The sequence below is a fragment of the Equus caballus genome, chromosome 14, assembly GCF_041296265.1.
Source record: "Equus caballus isolate H_3958 breed thoroughbred chromosome 14, TB-T2T, whole genome shotgun sequence".
Taxonomy (NCBI): domain Eukaryota; kingdom Metazoa; phylum Chordata; class Mammalia; order Perissodactyla; family Equidae; genus Equus; species Equus caballus.
The window spans coordinates 26949048-26965081 of record NC_091697.1 but is presented as its reverse complement, the minus strand read 5'-3'; the positions used below and the strand labels follow the sequence as shown (position 1 = coordinate 26965081).

The 16034-nt window shown below is 43.1% G+C and overlaps 1 protein-coding gene across 1 annotated transcript in view; it reads left to right on the top strand.

The window, feature by feature from the left end:
• DOCK2 (dedicator of cytokinesis 2) overlaps positions 1-16034 on the top strand; it is a 404121-nt gene that overhangs the window by 55882 nt on the left and 332205 nt on the right. Inside the window, exons 12-22 of the mRNA XM_001500101.7 lie at positions 19-95; positions 689-814; positions 2043-2167; positions 7194-7292; positions 9045-9117; positions 9229-9332; positions 11120-11303; positions 11471-11568; positions 13216-13305; positions 14659-14759; positions 15609-15743. Coding sequence (XP_001500151.1) covers positions 19-95; positions 689-814; positions 2043-2167; positions 7194-7292; positions 9045-9117; positions 9229-9332; positions 11120-11303; positions 11471-11568; positions 13216-13305; positions 14659-14759; positions 15609-15743 — 1212 coding nt within the window. The remainder of the gene's footprint in view (positions 1-18; positions 96-688; positions 815-2042; positions 2168-7193; positions 7293-9044; positions 9118-9228; positions 9333-11119; positions 11304-11470; positions 11569-13215; positions 13306-14658; positions 14760-15608; positions 15744-16034) is intronic.

Sequence of the window (16034 nt, the reverse complement as noted above, 5' to 3'; positions counted from 1 at the left end):
GCTCTTTTTTCCTTTCAGAGTGACAGCTGAGAATGACTTTCTACATAGCCTGCTGGGCAAAGTCACGGCCTCCAAGGGAGACAGCGGAGGGCAAGGTACAGTGCCAGTGCTCAAGGTGGGCTGGGCCTGATCCTGGCTTGGGAGCCCTTGATTCTTTGGCAAACAGACTAAAATCCTGAACCTTAGGAAATGTAGCCTTCCTTCTAGATAGACGATTGTGAAGAACATGAGTATGTGACCTATAGAAATGGAAACCACATCTCCTGAAGCTGGGAGGCATGTTCTAGTGCCGAAAGGAAAAGAAGAACTGATATAGCCTGACTATCTCCTAGGCATCAGGCACTTTAATTTGTTTCCTTATTTAATTGCATCCTTCCCACAGTCCTATGAAATAGATGGTATCAACCTCACTTTACAAAGGCTGGGCTTAGAGACATGGGATAATTTGACAGAAACTGACACTAGTAGAAGTAACTGATAGGATTCAAACCCAGAGATGTCTGGCTCCAGAGCCCCTCTGCTTTCTTCCTTCCTTCCTCCCCCTGGGTGGGTCACTCCCTCTATAGTTGTTTGTCTCTGCTTCCAGTGGGCTCCTCCAGAGAGATACCAATGGGAGAGCTGGTGGGAGGGTGGGACTGAGAAAACACCCTGAAGAAGTTGACTCTTCATGGTGAGCGTTCCCTTCCAGGCCTCTGGGTGACCATGAAGATGCTTGTGGGTGACATCATTCAGATCCGCAAGGACTATCCACACCTGGTGGACAGGACCACCGTGGTGGCCAGGAAGCTGGGCTTCCCAGAGATCATCATGCCAGGTCAGCCATCCCTGGGCTGGGTGGTGGTCCAGCTCATCTAATCCTTGTTCTTTGTAAAGAGTCTACTCCTTCCTTTTCTACTGTCTTTCTGTATTTCTCTCCCTGAAGGTAACTACTGAAAACAATTTTTGTATATCCAAAAATCTTGTATGCATTCACATAATAAACACAAACACATAAATATAAACACATGCACTTTTTTCCCCTATAAATGGGATCATACTTTATATGCTGTTATTTTATATACTTTATATGGTGTTCTGCAACTTGCTTTATCACTTAATAATTTATAATGGAAACCCTTTCTACTTTACTACATATAGAGTAATTCCATTCTCTTTAGGGGAATATTGTCATTCTCTTAAATTCTCTTAAATTTTTAAACTATTTTTTCATTACCAAAGGACTCCATGCTCATTGTAAAATGTTCAAATAGCACGAGAAGGTATAAAGTGAAGTGTTAAAAGCTCTGTCAAATCCTTGTCTCCAGAAGTAATCACTACTATTAACATTTCCCAAATGTGTATAGAATAAAAGAAAGACAAATGAAATTATATAATAACACTCTTTTGAAGCTTCCCTTTTTATCTTAAACCTGTGTCATGGACTTGTGTCCATAACTGCTCTCATAACTTACCCCTTCTTTCCACAGTCGTAGGGTGGTCCAGTGGGGGCCTGTATTGTAATTCCTTTATGCCTGCTCTACTTGAGATGTCAATTCCTCATGCGTTCCCCTGTGGGATTTTCAATTCTTATTTTGTCCCCCATTCCTGAAGACCCTCTGCACTCCATCCCTGACTCTGTGTTCCTCAGATACACAAAAAGTGATTGTTTCAGCTCCTGCACAGTAAAAGATCCATGGATGTCTGGGGTTGTTATTCATGGGCCAACATCAATTCAATTGGAGCTTTCCTTTGCCTTCCCAGAAGGTGTCACTAGAGGATGAAAATTAAATAATCTTAATGGAGAGAAAAACAAGGCCGATTGTGCCCATCCTACCTCCCTTTTTACAATTGATTTCCTAGTGTTCCTCCATCCCCTCGTTACCTACTTCTTCAGCCTCTCTGATGAGGTAAAAAATGCTTTTTCCAAACAATTCTGATTTTCATTAACAGATATCAAGGTGAGGAGCACATCCCCTCTCTCCCTGACTCTCTATTTCCTCTAGTCAATGTCTCTCCTGCTGCATAGACTCCAACTCTTGTCTCTCTCTCTCCCTCTGCCTCAGGGGATGTCAGGAACGACATCTACATCACTCTCTTACAAGGCGACTTTGACAAGTACAACAAGACCACGCAGAGGAATGTGGAAGTGATCATGTGTGTGTGCACGGAGGATGGCAAAACGCTACCTGTAAGGGACCCTGCTGTTGCTCTGGGGGACAGGGCCCCTCTTGGATGCCTCTGCTCATAAAGAGTTGCTTTTCCCATCCCTGATCCCGCTCTGTAAATACCAGGTGCCTTTTCGATGGCGCTGAGTAATGTGATCTACACCTTTAGAGCTCGGTTAGCGCAGTAGCCCATAATGAGACCTCGTGTTATTTCTTTATACCAAAGCAGTTTTTCAATACCTGTTCCTTCCTTTCATGACCTCTTCTTCCTTTCTTTTCTTTTTCTTGGCCTCAGCTTTTAGGTTAGCTTTTTTGTAGTTAAAATGTTTTTCTCATTGAAACTTGAGCTGGTTTATTCAGGCAAAATTCATGGCAAGAAAAAGGATCAATGCAGAGCCTTGGGCTGGTGTGGAGACTCAGGATGTCCTCAAAACAGACATTCCCAACACTTAATCTAACTCACTAGCACTCAGCCAGAAATTCTGGTGGAAAGCCTTATTCGTAAATTGGTCTCCAGAGGGCCAGCAGAGTGTATTCAAGAATGCGAAACGCATTGCTATAAATATTTATACAGCATATGTCCTGCACAATATTTGTCGTGTGTGTTTACATTTATTTACTTATATTTCTTTAAGGTTGTCAGCAGCTGTGTCCAGTGTGTAGGAGGGTTTTGCTGCTCAATTTCTCCTCTTGGAGTACTTAGCTGAAAATAAGATCAGCTCTCAGCAGAAGTTTCAGCGTGGGCAAATATTCCTCTAGGGCCGCAGTCGGTGATCAGATAGCACAGCTGGGTGGGGGTGTGGGTATTAATAAGTCATCTGCTCTGGCCTGGGGGCCTGGTCCTCAGGCAGGTTTTGCTACCCTCTGCCTAAGAATAACTAGCATTCATAGAGGAATTACTGTGTGCCAGGTACTGTGGTAAGAACGATGCATTACCGTTGTTATTGCCATTTTTACAGAGAGAGAAACGAAACTGTCATCAAGTGCAACAACTTTCCCAAGGCCGCAAAGTTAGGATATGGCACACAGTAGGGGTTTGATTCCAGGTTCCAGGCCCTGTTAAACACTTCACTATAATGCCTATACAGTTAAAAAACATTCTCCAATTCATTTTTCATTTTAAAAACGAAGTTACTAACCACTTCTATCAAATTCTGGGAAGATTCATAATTACTTTTTAAGTGTAAAGAAATCCTCATAATTGCCTTTTTGTTCATAAGGACTGGCCAGTTAATGTCTAAGTTGAGCAAAATCCAAACATTTAACTCATCCTATTTTTGTTGGTTTCTGAAACTTTTCTGAAAAATACAGTAAGTGAGAGACACTTCACTTGAAGGAATAGAAAGCAAGAGCAGAGGGTTTTTATCTGAAAGGGAAATTGCATTTCATGAATGTAAAAACCCTTGCTTTGAAGTAATTTTTATCTAACTACCTGTTGGAGAACTTTTAAACCTCAGCTTCATTTTTTTAAAACACTGATACTCTTGCCTTCGATGTCACCGAAGGACAAATTAGAAGGAACAGTTAACAGGAAAGCAGGCATCTTATCTTGTTTTGGAGCCATTCTTACTTCCACTTGTGCCACACTTTAGAGTCACACCCGACCAGGCTGAACAGACGCACTTATCAAAGATGAATGTAGAAGCAGGTATTCTGGGGGCTGAAATGGAGAGGGAGCTGTGGGGCATGCTGATAATTTGCAGTTTCATCTCTTAGGGAAGCTATGGGGGAGTTCAGTTGACTAACTATTGAACATTGCTAAGGAAGCCCGTGGGAGGCTTTTCTTTCTCTATTTGCAGAAATAAATATTGCTGTCTAATTAAGTGTCAGGCAGTACACTCAAACACTCTTGGTTGGTACTGGTGGCCTCCTGTGGGAACAGTCCCCTGTAGCGATATCGATTTCTCCTCCTGCTCCAGGTGCACACTGCCCTTGGCAGAGTGGGACCTGAGGACAGAGTAGGTTAGACTTGTCCTTGGCTCATTTTGGGGTCTCAAAGACCTTGCTCATGAGGGACCATGACAGAGAAGCTAATAGGGTGGGCTCTGGGATCAAACAGAGTTCAAAGCCCAGCCTTCCCTGCTGTTAGCTGTATGATCTTGGGCAAGTTTATTTGTCTATAAAAGAAGAATAATAATCTCTTCCTTGTGGGGTTGCAGGTTAAACAAAATGGTAGGTATAAGGCACCTGGTATGCAGTAAATACTCTGTAACAGGAAGGAGGGTATCATTCAGAGAAGGCAGACCAACTACAGGTTGAAGCCCTACAAGGGATTTGAGGGAGCTAAATGGCAATGCAGTGTGGAAGCCTGAAGTTTAAGGAGGAGTAAAAAGGCTCAGACACTGGGCTGAGAAAACTCTGCTCTTCTGTGACCAGCCAGTTTATGGGGATGGAGGCAGGGCATGGGGGGCAGTGTGGTGTAGTGGTTAAGACCATGCTCTCTGGGGCCAGGCAGCCAGGCTTAAAGCCCAGCTCAGCCTGATTAGCAGGATGACCTTGAGCAAGTTACATAATCTCTCTACTCCTAAGATTATCTGAAAACGAGACCAGCAGTGGCACCTGACTCTTGTGAATGTCAACTGAGGTAATCTACATGATAGGTGTTCATTAAAGCTAGCCATTATTATTAGAAAGGTATAGTAGTCTCCTGCCTTGATTCCTGCCTTGTGGATGCTAATTGGCATCTTCCCATGATGCAGCCTTGTTGGTGTAGAACTCCTTCTGGCTCTCAACATGTTCACAACCATGGTGTCGTTTGTTGCTCAGATGATTTCTACGAGCTAAACAGGGCCTGTGCTGGGAGGCTGATTTTTTCTCCTGCAGAAGTGTGTCTGCCAAGGCCAAGCCAGCATTAAAGCTTCCAGGCTTCCTGAATCCTACTCAGATTTTCTTCAACTGACCTGAAGCCAACTAGGGTCTCTTACTGTTAATTTGGGGCTGCAGGGGTGGACAACGGGGAAAATTGTTGAAGAGGCTTACTTGAGAATTATGCAAGTCTACATTTTCCCTAACACACTGGGCTCAGTCCCTGGTCACCATGCTCCCTTGACACACTCGGCAACATTCAGTTATATCTCTGTGGTGTTGAGGGTTAGGGTACTATCTCAGGTCTCTTTCAGAATAATACTGAGACTTTTTTCTCTAGGCTTAGGCAATCAAAAATTTTCATCATCAAGATAGTTTTGTGGGATTCAGTTGCCTGCCGTATAGCAATTTTACTTTCACCGGAGATATATGTGTATTTTCAGATTTTACAAGCTACATGGGATTCACTGGAGCTACAGAAACTCTAAGCCCATAACTGTCACTCGATATAAATCTTGGGAGGCTGGAAGGTATCTAGGTTGTTATAGAAGGGATACTGGACAAAGAGTCGGAGGCTCTGAGATGTGGTCTCAGCTCTGCTACGTTTTTGGCTAAGTGGCTTAACCTCTCGGGGCCTCACTTTACTCAGTTTTGAAGTGGGGATAATGATGGTAATCATCAGAGGCAGTTGTGAGAGTGGAATTAAGTGAGGTAGTGAGTGCAAAGGAGTTAGCGTAATGCTAGACACAAAGCACTCCCTCAATGGTTCGAAAAACTTTGGAAGCATGTTTCTAGTTCAGTGCCTCAACAAAATTTCTGAAAGGCTTCATCCTTTTGAAGACCAAGAGAGTTCCATGTCTTTCCTCATTTCCAGTTTACTGGTTAGCTTGTCTTTTTAGAGATAAGTTCTAAGAGGATGCAATATCTTTATTTTCAAATGGATTCAATTTGGCTGCAAGTACCATCAGGCAACAGTGAAACTGAGTGCACTCGTTCCCTGTAGCTCAGAAATGAAGAGGGAGCTTCCAGTGAGAGGGGCAGGGCTCTCCTTCCCACAGGTTGACTTGGTGCACTGAGGGCCTGTTGGAGAATTGGTGGGGATCTGGTGAGAAGCAGGGACTCCCTCACCATAAAAATGCCCAGAGGCACACAAGTTTGCAATTTTGGGGCCTGGGCCTCCAAAACCAATCCTCATGTCCCTGGATCTCTGGAGATTTGAGGTTAAAATCTGCTCGTCTGGTATAAAACCACACTTAGGCCCCTTCTGGGTGACCCTAGCTCAGATCTTGTTTTGGGGCCCAACAGCTGGAGTGAATAGAGAGAGACAGAATTAGGAGCTGGCACACTCTATTAGAAGATGATTTCTTGTTATTCTGAAGGTGAATTTTATGGCAAAGAATAAATATCCTGTATAGATATGCTTGCTCTGTGCTCACTCTCTGCTCAGAATGTCCTTCTCACGTCTCTGCTCAAAGCCCACTCAGAATCTTTCTTCAAGATCTTCAACTGTCATCACCTCCAAGAAATCTTCCCTGAGTCCTCAGGCTATGCTTCAGTGTGCCCTCTCTGTGCCCTTACTAGTAAATACATATGTCTGTCACCACATCACACTGCTTAGTGATTTGTCTGCTCATCTAATGGTCTCTCCATTAAACTGTGGAGGCTTGTGTCAGGTTTAATATCTGACTCGTGCTGGTGTCCCAGTGCTTCACAAGGACCTGGTATCTGGAAGATGCTCCGTAACTGTGGGCTCCCTTGACCCCCTCTGCCCGAGTGTCTGTCTAAAGCCCGAGCTCCCTCCCCTTGCCCAGCTCCCGCTGACACTTTGTTGTGTGAGCATCAGAAATCCATCAGAACAAGCTGCTGCTTGGCTGATCTGAGCCTATTTGTAAACTTTGTGCACGTTCAGATTTAGGAAACAAATGGGATTAATAAGACTGGCAGCATGCAGTAGCTCCAAGGCTGGTTACCGTTTACAATAAGGCAGCCATGTCAATGCCTAGCGTGCTCCAGTGGTTTCCAGAATGCAAGTAATAGAATTTCTATAGTTAAGCAGCTGTCACTCCTGGAGCTGGGGATGTTTGTGTATAGATCTGTAATGTAGAAGAGTACCTGGCAGAAGGGTTGGGGAAGGCAAATTTTTCCTAGACTCTGAGGTCAGTCTTAGCCTTAGGACCAAAATTTCCCAAGCATAGAAAATGGCAATTCTGTAATGTTTTCTCTCTCTTTGTTTTCTTGGGTTAGAATGCAATTTGCGTGGGAGCTGGGGACAAGCCCATGAGTGAATATCGGTCCGTTGTGTATTATCAAGTCAAGCAGCCACGATGGATGGAAACAGTCAAGGTAATAACAATGGTAATGATAGCCACAAATGTGTACGTAGAGGCTCTGAGACACTTCCTTCAGATCTGGAGCAATAACCCTAGCATGTGTCTAGTGGTGTGTCAGGCAGTGGAAATGGTAGCCCAATGGAGACCCTTGTTCTCCTGATCACCATTCACTGTCCCAGGACCTAGCCAGCATGGAACTGTCAGATAGTACTCTTGTGGACAGTGCCCCATCCATGAAGCTGTGTCATGCTACTCAGCAGTGAGGAGTGACAAAGCTCTGAGCAAATGTGAGGCTATACAAGGCCATTTGAGACCTGAAAGACACCCTATTGGAGGGTGCCTAGGTAGAAGTGGCATCAATCACAAATATTCACTTATCACATTGTTACACTAAGCAGAAGGGAGTCTGATGCATTGGAAGAGAAGTTCGAAATTAATTTAGTGAACAGTGAAGCTTGATCACAGCATCAAATCTCTCTGCCTTATAATTAGTATCAGTCTTTATTCACCCTGTGCCCTGGACCCAAACTCAAGATGTTCACATTACTTCTCTTTTGGAGATAGCTATTCAAACCTCCGTGGTTCTTGCCTTGTCACCTATATTCCTATTTCCCTCAGTGGATCTCTCTTTACTCACCCTCTTCAAAATGATGACCTGCCCAACTTTAGGGTCAGAAATCTCTTGGGCCAGGTTGTTTTTCTCTTCTCTGTGCTCTCTTGCACCTCAGTTATATCTCTTTGCTAGCACTTGTCACATGGTTGTTAGAACTATGTGTCGCCCCATGTGGACCATGAACTCCTTGAGCATGGCCAGCACCTCACATGATTGTAGCTTAGAGGAACCATTCAATATGCAGTGAAAGAATGGATTGAACTGCAGCAGTCTGTGAGGCTCTCAGTTTGTTTGCTCTGTCTAAAACACACAAATTATGGACCTCTTCAGGCTCAAATTTCATTTTCTGGAGCAGAAATTACCCCAAAGTATACATCTGTTTGGCTTTTAATAGTCATCTGTACAGTGTAAACTTGTCCCTTCTAAACATCAAAGTAGATTCCTCCCAGGTAGCTGGGCTTCTCTGCTTTGGCCTGACTTGCACATTATGGAGAGATCTCCCAGGCTTTGGGAGGTGGAGTGGTCCAGAGCCAGGCCTGAAGCATCTCGGCCAAGGGCGCAGATACCCACCTGACAGTGAACCGGGGTTGACGAGGGAATGATTGTCCTGGCTTAGTATTCTCGGGGGCAAAGCATCTGGACATGCGTCCAACCAAGGATGGGAATGAGCCCTAGGATTTCCCCAAATATTATTGGATTCAAGCATTTTTATTAATTTGCGTAAATGGGAGTCCTCAAGCATTCCCCCTCAGGACCACTGTTAATTTGCTAAGCCTTGCTGCAATTGCCAGAACTCCTGGAGTGTGTGAGGAAAACGTGCATTATGCAGTTTGCAGGGCTTCAAACTCTGTGCTAAAATTATGTGACTTTTATATCAATTTGGGGAGATTCATTTTTCCTCACTATAATTTACGGACTTCTTTTCATTGGCTAGGAATGCAATTTGCCAAATGGATTACATTTGGTACTTTATTTTCTCTTCGTAGCTAGTTCTTATGTAATTTATTTACAGTTCATCAGGCTTGATGGATGGGTAATAAATCAGCAGGTGGCACTCTCACTTAAATGGTCAGGCTGCCTTTTGGGGGGTAGGGCGGAGTGGGGAGGGCTGTTAACTCATTGTCTCCTGAGCTCTGGTTTCTGCCTGCTAAGGTGGCTGTCCCTATTGAAGACATGCAGAAGATCCATCTGCGATTCATGTTTCGACATCGGTCATCCCTGGAATGTGAGTACCCAACCAAATGGCATTTCTGCAGCAACTCTAAGGGGACAGAAGTGGTGTAGCTGGGTGGCCTATGTATCATTTTCTTTCTTGACCTCACAATGCTATTTCCAGCTAAAGATAGAGGAGAAAAGAACTTTGCCATGTCCTATGTGAAGTTGATGAAGGAAGATGGGACCACTCTGCATGACGGATGCCACGACTTAGTTGTCCTAAAGGTACCATGAGCTGGAATTAACTTTGCAGTGAGGGAGGTGCAGGAAGCCAAAGGGGAGATGGTAGGATTGCTTAGTGGTTAATAACACTGACCCCAGAATCATATACCCTAGAACTTATCAGCTGCGTGGGCTTCTATGAAATCTTAACTTCTCTGGGCCTCCGTTTCCTCATCTATGAGCCCTCAGTGAATAATTGTGAGGATTTATGAGTCAGTTCTTGTAAACATAACAATAATGGGTACATGGAACCCTCAATAAATGGAAAACATTATTGTTACATACAGAATGGGCTGTTTACTCTGTAAGGACTCCTGTGGGATGTGTAGAAGACCAGCAAGAAACATTTGAGAGATGCCTCACTTGTAGCCAATGGAAAAATATTGGAATTTGGGGTCCTGATCCTGCTATTCACTAAATCTGGAATCATCTCACATGTCTTTCTGAGTCTAAGTTTTCTTTTTCTTGAGTGGTGATGATAATATTTATGACAAACCAATGAGGTGACCCATGTGAAAAGGCCATGTGTAAAGGGTACAGATGTCAGCCATGGTTATTTTTACATCATGAGACTTGCACTGTTTTCAAGAAGTGGGGTAGTGTTTGCCTTGATCTTACCCGCATGCTTTCCCACAACCCCTCTTGTGACAGACAGAAAGATGCCTCTGCTAGCACCTGGCTGGAGGCAAAGCAGGTGGCCATGAAACAGGGCAAGGCTAAGTGGTCAGCACAGGGGTTAAACCCTTGGCCTTGGCTGTCTCAACCTTGGAGGCTGAAACTGCCCTTTTGCCTGTGGTCTGCATGGCAAACAGAGGCTCATCATGGCTTCGTCATATAGTACTCTTCTCTGAGTCTCTCTGACTTTTCCAGAAACCCCCTTTCCTCTGTACAGCCTCTGTTTTCTCATTTATGACACATCAAGGTCGTTCTTGGCTTAAAAGCCGCTCTTCCCCCAACAGATTGTGAACTCACTGGGAACAGAGGCCCTATTGCAGTCAGTTTTCAAGTTATTCTCCCTCCTTAAGCCTCAGTTTCCTCATTTGTAAACTGAGGATGATAACAGTATTTACAGCAGTAACAACTGTTGTGAGGCTTAATTGAAATGAACTAAAGCATATAAAGCAGTCAGTGCAGCATCTGGTACAGAGTAAGGGCTCAATAATTGTTAACTCCTACAATGCCTAACTCTAATTGTTCATTCCAGCAGCCAAGGGACTTAACTGTCTATCAACTCTGCTCAGAGCTCCATATGCATTATGCCCATTTAGTCTGCTCAAAATTTTTAGGAAGTAGATAATGTGATTATCTTTAGTTTAATCATGAGAAAAATGAGACACAGTGAGGACAAGGAATATATCCAAGATGACCCAGGCTTGTGAATGGTAAAACAAGGTCTAGATCGTAGGACTGTCAGACTCTAGTGCCTTTGCTGTTAACTTCTCCTTTAAACTGATTCCTGTCTTGCTGGTGGGCATGTGTTAAGATCTGAAAAAACTTAGGAGGAATTAAAATGGCCTGTCTGGGAATCTTCAATTCCCTTTATGCCATTAATGAAGGCCACAGAGCCTTCAACTTGTTGACCAACCCTTTTTCCATTAATGTAACCTTGGGCTCTTGCCTATTTTGTGGAAAAACAGCCCTGCCTTACTAGCTGATGTTTATTACTTCTCTGATGATTTTCCTAGTTCTGACCTTCCCTACTTTATAATGTGTAAGCTGGCCACTGCAAGCTCTGTGTGGTGTTGGGCATGTACCCATGGCTTGGGAAGTAATCAAGGTATTGTTTCCAGGGGGACAGCAAGAAGATGGAGGATGCCAGCGCTTACCTGACTCTTCCTTCTTATCGGCACCATGTGGAAAACAAGACGACCACCTTGAGTCGAAGCTCCAGCAGTGTCGGGGGGCTCTCTGTCAGCTCCCGGGATGTGTTCTCCATCTCCACCCTAGTGTGCTCCACAAAGCTCACCCAGAACGGTAATGGAACCATGGAGAGTTGTGTGTGTGTGTGGTGTGCCTGTGTGTGTGCACGTGTGTGTGTATGCATGCATGTGTGTGTGTATTCATGTGCAAGTCCAGGGGGGTCCTAATATGGACAGTTTAGTTCAGTGGTAGTAATTCTGCTTGTTGGGACTCTGTTTTAGTGGGCTTGCTGGGTTTGCTGAAGTGGCGTAAGAAGCCTCAACTGCTACAGGAGAATTTAGAGAAATTGAAGATCGTCGATGGAGAGGAGGTGGTGAAGGTCAGTGGGGCTTCATTTTGTTTGTAGTCACCCACCAGTGCCAGAGCCTTAAATCATGGGTGACTTCAGGGGAGAAATGAAGTGCTGAAGGAGAGGGGCTTTTGCTCTGATGATGGGACACAGTGTTGCCAATTGTCATGAGAAACCTTTACTCGGAAATCTGGAGGGTGATTTGGTTCAATGATATTGAGTGGCAGAAAATGGTGCCTGTGCTCAGTCTCTGGAAATAGATCAGCCTAGGTGTAGATCCAAGCTCACCCACTTGCCAACTTTATGTGATAATATTATTAATGTGTCATTATTTCACAGGGTTGTTGTGAGCATTCAAGGTGATAATATTTAAAAATTAGTCAGCATAGTCTCTTACACGTGGTACACAATAATTGAACTAAAACATAAAAAACATACAAAATTCAATAAATAGTAACTTAATTATTCTTGTTGTTATGAGTTGCTATAATAGTATGATCTTTTCATACTACCTCCTCATTACTGTTAGAAATAGAAAATATTCTTGGTTTCCGCTCGTTGGAGAGCATGTTGCATTAAACATGAAAAAGGGAAAGACATCAGTCTCACATTTTAAGTGAAACAAGCAGAAAACAATGCAAATGTCAACCATGTGGTTGTGTCCACATGGTAGTGGAGAATACAGTGTCTGAAGCGCAGATCTAATTAGAGCAACTCTCCCCTCCAGCACTATGAATTGGGACAAGTGTTTCCCAGAGGTGCTGGCGATCTTGTTTCCATCAGGAGTTTGGTACAGCTAGAAACTCTGAGATTAAACCTCTGTATGTGGTAGCTCTGTTTTCAGAGACTATAGGAAGCATCGACCCATCCCTTAGGAAGGAAAGGTATCAAATGTTAGTCAATTGCCCATACATGTTGAAGCAGTGGTAGAGTTTCCAGATCAATGCTTTAAATGTGCACTATTGACCCTCCTACTTGGTTCAGCAACGACAGAGAAATTCCCCAGATGTCCTTTCACAAAGTCTCTCACCTTTGGGCAGTTTGGAGAAGTCATCTGGAAGGAAATTCCATTGTCTCTCTTTTGCATCTTTTTTCTTTTTAAAAAATGTTTGTTATTGAAGTATAATATACATACAGTAAAATATGTACAGGGCACTTATCCTAAGAGTACAGTTCAAGGTATTTTTACACATGTACACACCCATATAGCCACCACCTAGATCAAGACACAGAACATTTTTGGCATTTCAGTAGGTTCCCTCACTTCCCTTCTCAACAGCCCCCATGCTGACTTCCATCATCATAGATAGGTTTTGCCTGTTCTTGAATTTCATAAAAATACAGTAATAAAGAATGTACATGTTTGGGTCTGACTTATCTTACTCTACACAATTCCCACGAGGGTTATGCTCATTGTTACATGTAGAAGTAGTTTGCTCTTTTTTATTTCTGTGCAGAATTCTGTAGTGTGAAAATGTCACCATATATTAATTCACTCTTCTGTTGATGGATAATTGGGTTGCTTCAAGTTCTGGCTCTTATGAATAAATCTCCCTGGACCTCTTGAACACACCCTCAGGAGGATGTGTTCTTTTCTTCTCTTGGGGATACACTGAGGGGTGGGATTTCTGGGTCATCTGCACTCTTTCTTAATGCGACCTCCCTTATTTTGTCCAGTTTCTCCAGGACACTCTGGATGCCCTCTTCAACATCATGATGGAGCATTCTCAAAGTAATGAGTATGACATCCTCGTCTTTGATGCTTTGGTAAGAGAGAGGGGACAGGTGTTTAGTGACATTAGACATTAATGTGTGTCTACTGTGAGAACACTGAGAATTTATGGCCCTTGTGACCTTTTTCATGAATTTTTTGGACGCATTGTAACTTTTGGCAACCAGACCAATGAATGAGCTGCAATTTCCTTTCGTTTGTTTCGAGTTCATTTGAAAGCATGGGCAGGGTGAGTGAAAGGGGAATTTTAAGTGTTGATGTCAGATTGGCACTGGTTGAAAGTACATGAAGTTGGATACCGCGAATAATTGCTTAGGCTTTCCATGAATGCTGGAATTCCTTGGCTAGGTTGTGAAGCACCCACAATGTTTCCTGACTCTCTTTTTACCTTTTTCTTCCTCATCATTTCCAGCTTACCAGAGTCATCACACTCCTCCTGCCTACCTAGAACCTTTTATGGCGGTACACCATCCAGATCTTTCCTCTTCCATCCTCCCAAATGGTCTCTTCCTCCTCTCTCCCAACTCACATTTTCTCAGTGTCGTGTCAAAATAAACATAAGCAACCGAATTAGGGTGTCAGTGACCAATAAAGTCTTAATATGTTCACCCCTTGTGTCAGTGATATTTACTTATTTATTTATGTGAGGTATTTATTTATTTACTTATTTTTGTTGGCCCTGAACATCTATTGCCAATTTTCCTCTTTTTGCTTGAGGAATATTGTCTCTGAGCTAACATCTGTGCCATTCTTCCCCTGTTTTATGTAGGATGTCGCCACAGCATGGCTTACTGAGTAGTGCTAGGTTCACGCCCGGGATCCAGGCCTGTGAACCATAGGCCACCAAAAGGGAGCATGGGAACTTAACCACTATGCCACTGGGCTGGCCCTGATATTTGAATTTTTAAAGAGGTTGCTTGGAGACCACACTAACTTAATCTAGTGCTTTCCAGGATGCTCTCCTGGAAAGCTAGTCCTAAAGAAAGATGCTTCATGACAAAAGCTCCTTTGACTATATAACTTAGGGAAGTGCTGAAGTTTGCAGGACCCCCTTGGAGATTCACAATGCATGTGAGTGTGTTAAAGACCCTGAAAAGTCCTACAATATACGAGACAGTCTAATGATAACCTTTGAGATTTGTGATAACTTTGAGATTTCTCAAACTTACCTGACCATGAAACCTTTTATTTTATAATACCCCCTGTGGCAGACTTCGCGAAAAGCTTTTTACGAGAGACGCTACTTTAAGGAAAAGGACTAACGATACATTAGTGAGCTAATTCCTGAGCAAAAGAATTCTGATGGAGGTTTAATTATGCCATGTGAAAATGGCTTCCTGCCCTGGGTCTGCCCCCTTATTAACACTGATTCCTTGGCTCTTCCTCAGATCTACATAATAGGCCTCATTGCTGACCGGAAGTTCCAGCACTTCAACACTGTTCTGGAGGCTTACATCCAGCAGCACTTCAGTGCCACCTTGGCTTACAAGTAAGTAACTACACACGGGGACTTCTTGTCCACCTCCTACTTCCCCTGCCTGGATGCCTAGGGCACAAGGAACTTGAGCATTTTCCTTTTGTCACAAGCCTGTGTGAGTTCTCTCTTTTCTGACAAAGCCCAATCCGTGCCTGGGTTATTTGTATTAAATAAAAATATGCAAACTCATAGGTTGGGATGAATACTTTGTGGTGGTAGAAGTACATGACAGCATTCATTCATTCATTCATTCAGTCAGTCAACTATTATTTATTGAGTATCTACTTGTGGTAGACACTGGGATTCAAAGGCTAGAGAGAAGAAAGTGCACATGCCAAGTAGCTCATTATAGATGGGGTATTGGGAACTGAGGCTTAGAGACGGAAGGTGATGTTGGAGCGATCGGTGGAGGCTGGTTTATGAAGGGCTTTGAAAGGCAGGCCAAGTAGTTTGAAGTCTGCCTTGCTGGTAATGAAGAAACACGGAAAGTTTCCAAGCAAGTGAGTTCTATGGCTTTATAAGAAAGTTTTCTGTAGGAAGAAAAAGCTGAAAAGGACATTATCACCACCATTATTGCCACTTATATCCTGATTGTGACTAGTTTTTCTAGTCAAAAGATTTTTTTTCCCTCACTAGTTTTTTCTTCGCTGGCTTTCTATGAGCAGGAAATACTTATTCACTTCATGTATTAAATATATATTTTTAAGCAGAGTTATTTTTATGGTTGTAAACAAGTGAATAAGCTTGGCCATACTACCCCCTTTAACCTTTGATTGAATGCTTTATAATTTACTGAGCAAACTAATTACCATGCTGTGGGTTGGGAAGAGATGCACTTTGAAAATATAATTCCTTATTCAGGAAGTTGATGACGGTGCTGAAGACTTACCTGGATACCTCCAGCAGAGGGGAGCAATGTGAGCCGATCCTAAGAACTCTGAAAGCTTTGGAATATGTGTTCAAATTCATTGTCCGATCAAGGACATTGTTTTCACAGTGAGTACTTGTTATGTAAGAGTGATTGATTAGTTCTGCAATTCCTCCAGATATAACAGTATTTGCACCAATGGAGAAACTCTTCTACAAAATTGTGACCAGCTGTCGATCAAAAACAACTTGAAAATCCAACTTAGAGAATTATGAGTAGGTAATAATTGTTCCCTCTAAGTTCATTTGGGGAAAAAAAGAAATCCTAACACGTTGTAGAGTCATGTTTCATTCAATGAACAGGATTTGTGATTTGAGGGTCTTCTGCATTTCATCTATCATTCTTCATTTGATTTAAGA